We start from the raw sequence: 11,424 nt of genomic DNA, 5'->3' as shown, positions 1-11,424 counted from the left end.
TGGGTTTTACTGGAAATAAACGTAACAGATTACACACAATAGAAAATTTTTGATAATGAACTAGTGGCAAAGCAGATTTCTATCCTGTTTAAGTGACCCTGAATGTGTCCTTTTATTCATTTTAATAGTGGATGGAAAACCAGGATTGTGTAGAGGGCTCTGTCTACCCCTGCTGCAGTCAGTCCACCTTCCCATACAAACCTGAAGTCTTTGAGCTGTGCATCAAGCGAGCAATCATGGAGCTGGATCGGAGCACCACCTACCATTTGGACAGCAAGACCCCCGGACCTCGATTTGATATTAACGACACAATTCGAGCCATAGTCTTAGAGTTCCAGAGTACCTATCTCTTCACGCTGGCTTATGAGAAAATGTACCAGTTCTATCGGGAGGTAGGTCCTGAAGGATTGTTGTGCTTAATGTTAAATATTCTCTATTCTTTCTAAATACTAAGTCTACAGACGAGCACTCCCTGCATTTGTTGTGACTTGGTGGTATTTCTTTACAATAAAGTCAGTGCACTTTGTTTCTGCCTTAATGCTTCTAACAGTCATTGTTGATGCTGTTCTGTTTCAGGTGGATGCTTGGATTGCAGAGGAGCTGCGCGATGCCCCAGCAGGCCTGAGTCACGGCTGGTTCATCAGCAACCTGGACTTCTACGACCTGCAGGACAGTCTGTCTGATGGCACTCTCGTTGCCATGGCGCTGTCTGTGGCCGTGGCGTTCAGTGTCATGCTCCTGACCACCTGGAACGTTATCATCAGCCTTTATGCCATCCTATCCATCGCTGGGACCATATTCGTCACGGTGGGCTCCCTGGTGCTGCTGGGCTGGGAGCTGAACATCTTGGAGTCTGTTACCATTTCTGTGGCAGTGGGACTGTCAGTAGATTTCGCGGTGCACTACGGCGTGGCCTACCGGCTTGCTCCAGAGCCTGACCGCGAGGGCAAGGTGGTGTTCTCCCTCAGCCGCATGGGCTCTGCGATCGCGATGGCCGCACTCACCACCTTCGTAGCCGGAGCCATGATGATGCCCTCAACTGTACTAGCCTACACCCAGCTGGGCACCTTCATGATGCTGATCATGTGCATCAGCTGGGCCTTTGCCACCTTCTTCTTTCAGTGCATGTGCCGCTGCCTGGGGCCCCAGGGCACATGGGGTCAGATACCGTTGCCCAAAAGGCTGCAGTGTCAAGCCTTCGATGAAGCTACATCCACAAACCCCTCATCTCAAGGAAAAGGCCACGGGAAGTACCAACTGGACAGCAAAGGTGGAGAAGTGGAGCATTATGAGCTAGAGCCACTGGCATCCACTCAGAAAACTGATAAGTCTCAAGAGGAGCACGAGGTGTGCAGTCAGCTTTTTAATGGAACTCCCCCTCAGCACCACAGCAGCCTTTATTCACACATCCATTACAAGGGCCAGACTGAGACCGGGAGAGTTGGGCCTGGGAACGGGCAGGTAGCGACACTGAGCACGCCGTCCAGGTGCCAGTACTCTCAAAACACTAACTGCACGTGTGGGGACACGCCTCCTCCACCTCAGCAGTGGACCGCCCACTCCTGTGCACAGCCTCCCCAGGATGCCCCTTCCTGTCCGTCCACCCCTCAGCTCTATTCCCTATCAAGGTATACCCCAAGCAAACAAAACGTCCTGCCTTCTCATCTGGACCCAGCGTACACACAAATGGACTGCCACATGCACTATGTCCACTGTACCCCGGCCCACATCCATCACTGCTCCCAGGCGAGGCTAATACCCCCCAGACAAGGACCTGCACACAGCTGCCACCTCAGGAAATACTGCATCCAGAATCCAAGCTTGCATACTGGTTTAGCTAGAGAACAGAGGTCCACAACAGCCGCTTCCAACCAGTGCACAGCTCCAGGTCCAGTTTCTGCTCCAGAGAGCACTGGACAAGAGGAAGAGCATAGACCGGAAACGAGCACTTCAGGTGCTGATATTGGCCAAAATAACTGTTCCCAAGCCCCAACAAAACCCAACACTCTGTGCCCCTTCCCCTCAGTGGGCTCACCACACACAACCTGTCATGAAAAAGACAAGGCTAGAGAAAGGGACCATTGTTGTGGCAATAATCATGTATACGCCGCGACCACACAAACGGCAACGCTAACGGATGCTTGTCGTAAAATCCCTGGCAACCAGGAGAAGACTGAAAGCGCTTCCGTCACACGGGAGGGGAGCGTCCAGAAGTGTAAGCGGAATTCGAAGAAGGAGCGAGCGTCGTCCACCTCCCCAAAGAAATTCTGCCTTTTTAACAGGACGTTGAAAGTGAAGTGCAATTCAGCTTCAGAGTGTAACGTGCCAAAAAGTGAAACCGGTGTGCCTCCTAGTGCCGTGAACGCTAACCCCACTGAAAGCTTATGCTGATAATAAAATGAATTTCAGAGCATATAGCAGATGTCCAACAAAAACAAATAACACAAATGTGTGTGTGCAATCAAACAACGTTTAGGAAGTGTTGGCTTCCCAAGTGCCTCAAAGTCTTTCATTAAAACAACATTGTGTTTACATTTTTTATTTACTTTTGTACTCACCAGCTTTTCATATGCCAGCTGTTTAAGTTGACAGTGGAAGACACTATTAACAAAGGCGATTATGCTTGGAAAACCTCTGACACCTCCACTAAAGTTTGCTAAAGTGTTAAATGTACAGCAGCCATTTGCACAAACAGGAACTCGTACGGTAAACATTGTGGTTTCGTGTAGTTGTCATTAAAACGTTGTCAGCAGTTACATGAACTTCAACAAAGACATTGCCAACAGCTGTGGCCTGACACCTTTTTGTATTTTTTGTAGGTAGTATCAATATGTCAGTGTGTCCTGTGTTCAAGTTGCCACAAGCCTCTGATAAAATATGTATTATATGATTAAAGTGTTTTTTCTATCCCTGTTGTCCTGACTGTTCACATTGTCTTCCCCCTCCAGTCGTCCATTTAGTTTGTACACACGGGCTTGGACTTGGTGCCGTCAGTGTTGTCTGTTACATCCAGCCTCAGGTCATTGACTGTATTTCATTACTAGGTTTGGTACAGGTCTCATCAAGACAAGTCAGCTAATGAGGGGTTCAGGGCAGTTATTAAAGAGTTAAGACATTTCCCTCTTTACTCTTGGGAGACACCAAAAACAACTAAAACCTAATTTAATTTTGGACTAATATGGTTCACCTGGTTGCTGGGATTAATACTTCTAATGATGATATAAATGTCTTAATAATTAATCATGCTACAACTCTTCAATCATCAAATGGTTGAAGATCACTTGTTACAGGGTGTTATTTGATTTTCATGCTACTGTAGATTCACTAGGTTGTTGCTTCTGTGGAAACAAGACGACGCTCATCACAAAGCGGAACTCTAGTTTGGATAATGAATGATGGAGAATTGCTCCTTTCATCGATCCAGCCAAAAGTTCTGCACCTTCGTCGGAGTTTTCCTCTAAATCTGTGATTCTATTTGTTGAAACACAGGTCAAATATTGTGTACGTATGGTCACGGTGCAGGGTTCGTTACATTTCCTCGCTAGGGCAGAATCTAAGCAGCATGTGTGTCTGTTTTAAGTACATTCAACAGGCCTGAAATAACTGAAGAGGCCGCACAGCTCGAGAGCTTGTTTATAAGGTAAACATTTGCTTCCACTTTTCAAATTAGATTTTGGTGGAGCTGCTGGACTGATTTATGGATGTGAAGGGCTTTTCTTCTTTTCTTTTAGATGAGTGGAGAAGTTTACTGTGGTCTTTATCCAGCATTAATTCTTTACTCTTATCTAATGCCTAATTGAAATATTAAATACACCTACTGTAGATGTGGAAATTACAAAACACTTTTTTGTAGTTGAAGCCAATGTTTCAGAGCTCAGGTTCCAGAAAACATTTCATTTAAAGCAGTTGCATGTTTAGGAGTCATTCACATATTTTTGTAGTTTTATTATGAAATAGAATCATAAGAAATGTACCTTAAGGAAGAATGGCTTCATGCAACTCTTTGATACTCACACATACCTTTAGATTCAAATAGGATCAGTTATACTGTAATTGATAGCTGAAAATTAAAACCTGATGTAGGAATAACCTTCAAAATGTTTTAGTACTGTTCTGACGCTACCAACAATTCTTGTTCTTGCATAAGAACAGTTTCCAGTATTTCTACACAGATTTATACTTGGAAGCATAAATGTCCCACTCAACTGATGTCATGAAACATTTGTCAGTGGCTTTCATGATTCCTCTGGGATGGTCTCTAATAACTTCGCAAGCAGCCTTTATAATTAGCACCACCAGCAAACTGCTCAGTAAAACCATAAAAAAATGAATACAACTTTTACCATCTAGGGAAAACATATTTCCTGAAATGTGTCAAACTCCCAGTTGTTTGTACAGAACAAGTGCATTAAAGAAAAGCTGAACAGCTGTTAATGCTGCACCGTGTTCAGATTAATGGACTGTCCAGAGTGAATAAGCAGCAGGAACCTCCAGACAGGCGGTAATGCTCAGAACAGCTGGCTCATAAACGCCAGGAGGATGCAGGCGGCCGGGGCCAACGGAACGGAAGCCCTCCTCTGCCCAGTAGCTTCCTGTTTTCAGACACACGGCTCAAATGAAAACAGAGCCACTGACCTCGCATTCACTCCCGCCTCAAAGCCCAACAAGTACTTACAAAGATTATGATTTACACCCCCTGTTGACATGACGTATATGTGGGAGTAGCGTTCTGTACAGCCTTCATCTGGTGATCACTAAATTTAATCTCACTAATTATCACCCTAGGTTTTCACTGATGGCTCCCAGTAAATGAACAGCAGCTGGAAAAGGAGTAAACATAAACCAAAGAGCTGCTGCATGATTTCTTCTTCTCTCGTCATTCTTTAAACCTTATATTCAGAAATTCAGATAGTTGCAAGGACTCAGAAAACTATCATAATAATCATAATATCATAATACACATCATACGATTGAATATATGGCCAGCAGACAAAGGTAACTGCTTGACTGATACTCATCATCTAGAGTTGAGGGTGTGATGGGGCCGTCTCACCTGCCCATCAGGGCCAAACGTGCTGTAGGCACAGACCACCACTCACACAGTCCCCATCAATCTAAGTGCATGTTTGTGGACCATGTGGCAAAACCCTCACAGACTCGAGGAGAACACGCAAACTAAACACAAGATTCAGAGACTTTCCCGTTGTGGGATTAATAAAGTCATATCCTAGAGTTCTCTATCTGTGAGGGACCTCAAGGCAGTTGAACTTAATTAGTGGGAAATCAAATGTAAAATAAACACACTCATATATAACTAATAAGCACTTGTTTAAACTATCATTAGTATCATTATCATTAATCATACATTCAAAATTCACATGGCAATTGTTTTAATATCCTCCAGCTCAACACTGTGATCAAGTTGAGGTTGAATCTTGTCTTTCGCAGCATTCACCAGATCAGGTTGACCATTCGTGAGCTTTTTCACGTTGGTGTTTTTCAATATCTGAGACACTAGTTGTTCATAAAACCAGTCCAGGTCCTGAGGGTCTTCTGGCCAGACGAGGTACTGCCTCTTCAGGGCGAAAGCTCTGATGGAGTTGTGCTTTATTAGCTGGTAGTGAGCCACCTTGAGTTGCATGGCATCAAAACGGAGAGTTTGTCAAGCAGGAAAAGTAAAAGTGGCTGATTTCTGTTGCTATTTTTGCCATAAAAGCAAGGTCCATTTCTCTGTGTTAAGTCTGACATCTAGTGATGAAGATAAGGTACTGAACACACACACACACACACACACACACACACACACACACGTTATATTTATGGCTCTAATGAATGAGAGGCCCAGTACTCACCTTTCCTACCACCATCATAATCAAGACATTTGTCAGCTCCTCCAGCATTCGGCCCTGGGCCAAAGTAAAGGCCTCCAAGCACCAACCATCTGGAAAAAGGCGTGTACATGTTAGCAATCTAGCTAATATGGGAGCAGTAAATACAAAAAAACACCACTTCAAAATTGATAACGCTGTATTATGCTTGTTGTTGCTAAAGACATTTCATGGTCATAAGAAGGTCTGAAGCAGCTAAACAGTTAGAGACAAATGGTTTAGAGCTGAAGAGTAGGAAGGAAATCCAGTTCCAATTACTGAACATTCATACAACCTGGATGATAAACATTGTTGTGGCTAAATCTATTCAAACTAACTAAATGTTAGTGGGTTATGGTTCAGTGTGTGCATATTTCTCTTCCAAAAGTGCTAAACTCTCTGTTTTGAAGAAATGCCAAAACAAAGCAGACATTGTAAACTTGTAAATCGAACCAGATTGATCCAAAAGAACCTGTACCTTTAAGGAACTCCTTTGACACAATGCACACAGTCCTCCTGCTGTTCCAGATGGCATCTCTGATGTTTGAGAGATGGTCCTCACCCGGCAGGAAGTCCCTGGACTCGAAACAACAGCGGAGGATGTTCTTCTCTGAGAACTGGTTATCAAGCTTCTTCAGCAAGGCAGCCTCCACCCACCTGTAGTCACTGTTAGTGAAGCAGAGGAAGGCGTCATACTGCCCCTCTTCAAGGCACGTTGGCCTTGGGCCGTCCAGAACCCGCCCAATGATCCTTTTGTATACAACATATATGTGTCCTCGGAAGCGGGTGTAAACGATTCCGCTTAGCGTGATGGCAATAACAGCAAGGGTGAAGACAATGAAGAGAACCACCTTAACATCTTCAACAGCCTCCTCATCATCCACACAAGATTCAAACTTCATTTCACGTTGGTAGTCCTGGAGAGGCATGTTGTAGTATTCGGCTGGAAACTCACACCTGTACTCCTCTGGCTGACTTAGTAAGACGACGTTGGCCGCGCTCAGCCAGACGAGGAAGCTCTGCAGATTGCAGTCGCAGTGAAATCGATTTCCTGCTAGGTCGAGTGCAGCGAGAGACGAGAAACTTGCAGGATCCGGGGAGGCTAGGAAGTTGTTTGACATGTGGAGGAGTTTGAGGCTGTCTGGAAAGACACCTGGCTGCAGATAGGTCAACGCATTATATGAAAGGTCAATCTCTCCAACTGACCTGAGACCTTTGAAAATGCCTTGTGGCAGAGCTGTAAGCAGGTTAAAGCTCAGATTCAAACCTAAGAGATTCTCAAAGTGGTCAAACAAGTTCAAGCATTTCCCTCCTGCCCACACTGCGTTTAAAGAACTGTCATGGAGGTCCAGCACTTGCAAGCTATTGTTATAAGGTACTGGGCTTAGCTTGCACTCGCACATCTTGATGAAGTTTCCACCATAGAATAAAATCTGAATACGCTTAAAGTTAGCCGCTATTGTAAAAACATCCTCCAGGTTTGTCAGTCTGTTGTTTTTAACATCCACATGGATGCTGCTCCTACCAAAAGCACTGATACCATATACTGAATTCAACTTATTGTCATCCAAAAGGAGAACTTCTAGCTTTGGTAACGACACAGGAGATCCCAAGGTTCGCAGAGAGTTTCCGGTCAGGAATAACCCTCGCAGGTTGGGCAGGCCTCTAAAGGCCTCATACCCTAATACTCCAATGTGGTTCTTAGACATATCCAACACCCGAAGATCTGTAAGACCGTCAAATGTGTGAGAACGGATTTCTCCCAGGAGGTTGGACGACAGGTTGAGCATTCGCAAATTCCCTTGAAGGCCAGTAAATGCATTGCTGTGAATCTGATTGATTTTGTTGTTAGAAATGTCAATGATGATTGTGTTCTTCAGAGAACTAAAAACAGCCCTCCACAAAGCAAATATACTGTTACCGGACAGATCTAAAACTTCAACTGAACTATTCATCAGGCCTTTGAATGTGTTTTCATCCGGATCAGGAAAATTGTCATGTGAAAAGCCTTTGCCCATGAAATTCGAGAATACGAGGTGAGAAATCTGAGTTCCCTGTATTATTTTAAAAAACTGTTCTGCTGCTTTCACCGTGAACCAATTGCTGGAAATGTTGAGATTAATAAAATGAATTCCTCTAAAAGGGTTCCCATTCCCACAAGCTGCATCTTCGAACATTTTTCCCAAATGGTTAGAATGTAAATCCATGAGTGAAAATGTTTTCCCCCTGAATCCTTTAAGATCCTCTTCACATATTTTTGTAATTTTATTCAGAACGACTTTTAATGTTGTAAAACTCTTGAGTTTTGAAAAGAACAATCCCGGTCTTAATCTCACTATTTTGTTATAAGAGAGATCAAGCATTTCCAAGGACAACAGTGGCTCCATATAGTTTTCTTCCAATATGGAGTCTGTCAAATTGGAACTATCCAAAAAAAGACTGCGTAAATTAACCAGTCCTGCAAATGCCTTTGGCTCCAGACGTAGACCAGCAGTATATTGGGAAAGCACTAAACGTGTTAGTTTTCGCTGATTGCGGAAGGCATTGTTCCTTATGATGAGCTGCACATGCTGCCACCCGAGATCTAACTCCTGAAGCTGGTCATAGTTTCTGAGTGAGCTGCTGTTAATCTCACTAATGTTGTTATGCTCCAGGTAGAGGAGGGTAATGTTGGCGGGCAGAGACGGAACCCAGAGAAGCTTCTTGTTGGCACAACTGGCCAGGAGATGGTACAAAATGCACGGTTGGTATGTGGGTACCTGTGGACACAGGGTTGATTTGTTCGACTTCACATACTGTATAGAAATCTTTTCCATTTCGTTTCCAAAAGAAAGGAACACTTAACCAGTTTGAAGCTTGATGGTGAAAACATACCTGCAGACTTAAACCAGTGAAAACCAAGAGCTGGGCCAGACCCCACATTTTGTCTTTGTTCTAAGAAAGAGTCCAAAAAGAAAGAAAATTAGTAGTAGTTTGAAAGTGACGGTTAGACAGGTTTAAAGGAAAAACAGCAACATTGTGTCACACTATTTGCTTTGGTGTGTTCAAAGTTCATGGTTCGTGTTGAGGCTCCAGGCGTATCCTGCTAAAGACACTTCATTTCTGCTTGCAATCATAAAACTTCAATTTCCATGTTTGGGTTAAGTCAGTGGAAAGAGTCATATTGTAGTTATTAAACCCACAACTCGGCATAATATTATTATTAGAGAAGTGTTTGTACCAGTAAAATGGCTTGAGTGTTTACTTCACTTCCTTCCTTCCTTGTTGGGTTTCTTGAACTGTGCACAGTTTTCACTTACCAGATGCTGTAAATATCTTTGAATCACTCCTTATATTCTTTTTTTTATACCTTCACCAAATACAAGATGTGAAAAATAATGCCTCTCTACATCCAGCCTTTATGCAATACGACTCAGTTTTAGCCTTTACGTTTTAACAGGGTACATTCATATGATGAAAACAGACCAACATGAGTAATAGTTGAACATGGTTCTATCTGTAATTTCTTTGATAACACATATATATTATGTAATATATATTTACCTATATGCAGCTTTATCTACAAATACTTTGGCGAGTGTTGGTTCGTAAACAACCGATTCGCGCAGTAACAGCGTGATAACAGGTCGCGTGTTGCCGCAGCCTGTTGATGTGCGCAGCTTTGATTGCGGCTGTTTGTGCGTCTTTACCTGTTTCCGCCGCACACACTGGGGAAAGCCCTCGGGATCGTCGCCTCAGTTCTTGGGAGCTGCCGCTGCCAGCTCACTGCTCCTGGTGCTGTAACTGCAACGGTCGGTTGAATGTCACGGTGTCATGGTGAAACACGGGAATGGGGCAATTTCCTAGTTGGGCTTCCACCGTCGGAGCACGTGCCCTTATTTGGCCCTCCACTCGCCAAAGTGGCTCCTCGGTTGACTGCGGCGGTGCGTCATAGTTTCTCCTTCCTACTACTGTTGATACTATTTTAGTACAAATTCTACTATGGAACTAGCACATTGTTGTAGTGGTGCTGCTACTATAGCGAGAAAATGTTTATTTTTCAGTAAAAGTACAGAAATAGCTACGACAATATATGTGTATTGCGGTCATGGTTCCTGCTGTGGCTTTGCCGGTGTCGTGCCAAAAAGTGACTGTCTGCCAGAATTTGATTTCCGCACGCGGGAGCGCGCGCCGCCCCGTTAAGGCGTTTAGCTCGGTTTGTGTAGGACTGCAGCTGCCTATTTCGGTTTCAAACGGCCATAACTTGTAAATATGCTCCGCTACACGTTTTCTAGTGGACGCAGTGACGCTACGTTATTTAGATTTTGTGTAAACGACGGAAATGATCATCGTAATTCTCTTTACAGCGATCATAGATCGTGACTGTTTAACTCTATGACATGACGCTAGGACTCAGATCTACGACCCAATATTGCTGCAACATGTTTGTTCTTCACATTTTGTGTCTGATTAAAACTGCACGAGTGACCACCGAGTTGTTTCACCACTTTTAACTTCCTATATTGGACCAGTTAAACCAGTAAGATGCTTTCATGTTGCCAAAACGTGATTATTAGAGCCAAAGCTTTTGGTCAGAAGCTTAATTCTGTCTTATTTTAAATACACTGAGCTCCGCTTTGTTATATTTACAGATGTAATACACCAAGACCAGTAGAACCAGTAGCATGCTGGTTTTATGTTGCCACAAAGTGATTAAAGCCAATATCTGTTAACTGAAAGCTTCTTTCTCCATTTATTTTAAGTTCATGGAGCTCTGCTGGATTATAATAATAGATTTAATAAGCATCCAGTACATCTAATCACTTTCTACACCTGTCTGAGACCACTTAAACCAGTAAGATGCTGTGTTTACGTTGTCAAAAAGTGATTACAGCCAATATCGTTTGATAAGAAGCTTATTTCTGCCTCATTTCTCTCTTTATCAAACTCTTCTTGGTTATATTTACAGGTTTAATGAGCATCCAGCTCACTTGACCGCTGTCTGTAACTGTCTGAGACCAGTACAACCAGTAAAATGCTGTTTCCACATTGCCAAAAAGTGATTCATGCCAATGTCTTTTGACAAGAAGCTTATTTCTGTCTCATTTTAAGTCAATGGAGCTCTCCTTGTTCATATTAACACATTTAATGAACATCTAGCTCACTTGAACACTGTCTACACCTGTTTGAGACCAGTAAAACCAGTAAAATACTGTTTCCACGTTGCCAAAAAGTGATTCATGCCAATATCTTTTGACAAGAAGCTTATTTCTGTGTCATTTTAAGTCAATGGAGCTCCCCTTTTTAATATTAAGACATTTAATGAGCATCCAGCTCACTTGACCACTGTCTGTACCTGTCTGAGACCAGTACAACCAGTAAGATGCTGTCTTTACGTTGCCAAAAAGTGATTACAGCCAATATCTTTTGAAAAGAAGCGTATTTCTTCCTTATTTTAACTTCATTAAGTTAAAATCATAGGTTTAATGAATATCCACCTCACTTGACCACTGTCTGTACTTGCCTGAGACCAGTACAACCAGTAAGATACTGTTTCCACGTTGCCAAAAAGTGATTC

General features: G+C 43.2%; 2 protein-coding genes across 8 annotated transcripts in view; one reads left to right on the top strand and one right to left on the bottom strand.

Annotated features, from left to right (window-relative positions):
* The window catches only part of disp1 (dispatched homolog 1 (Drosophila)), a 47,495-nt gene extending 44,588 nt beyond the window's left edge, over positions 1-2,907 (top strand). For all 7 annotated transcript variants that reach the window (XM_029141171.3, XM_029141173.3, XM_041069490.2 and 4 more), the window contains 2 exons: positions 129-392; positions 577-2,907. In XM_029141171.3, the coding sequence (XP_028997004.1) occupies positions 129-392; positions 577-2,391 (2,079 nt within the window). In that variant the 3' untranslated portion in view covers positions 2,392-2,907. The remainder of the gene's footprint in view (positions 1-128; positions 393-576) is intronic.
* LOC114849590 (toll-like receptor 5) lies at positions 2,524-10,145 on the bottom strand. Its single transcript, XM_029141186.3, has 5 exons — positions 9,557-10,145; positions 8,742-8,801; positions 6,346-8,626; positions 5,853-5,941; positions 2,524-5,629 (listed from the first exon to the last, which is right to left on the bottom strand). Exons 2-5 carry the CDS (start codon positions 8,787-8,789, stop codon positions 5,375-5,377), a joined length of 2,673 nt encoding a protein of 890 aa, XP_028997019.1. The 5' UTR covers positions 8,790-8,801; positions 9,557-10,145; the 3' UTR covers positions 2,524-5,374.
* Between the last annotated feature and the right edge of the window lie 1,279 nt (positions 10,146-11,424).

Source organism: Betta splendens, chromosome 24, assembly GCF_900634795.4.
Source record: "Betta splendens chromosome 24, fBetSpl5.4, whole genome shotgun sequence".
Lineage (NCBI taxonomy): Eukaryota > Metazoa > Chordata > Actinopteri > Anabantiformes > Osphronemidae > Betta > Betta splendens.
The sequence above is the reverse complement of the archived record's forward strand: the minus strand, read 5'-3'. Positions and strand labels throughout refer to the sequence as shown.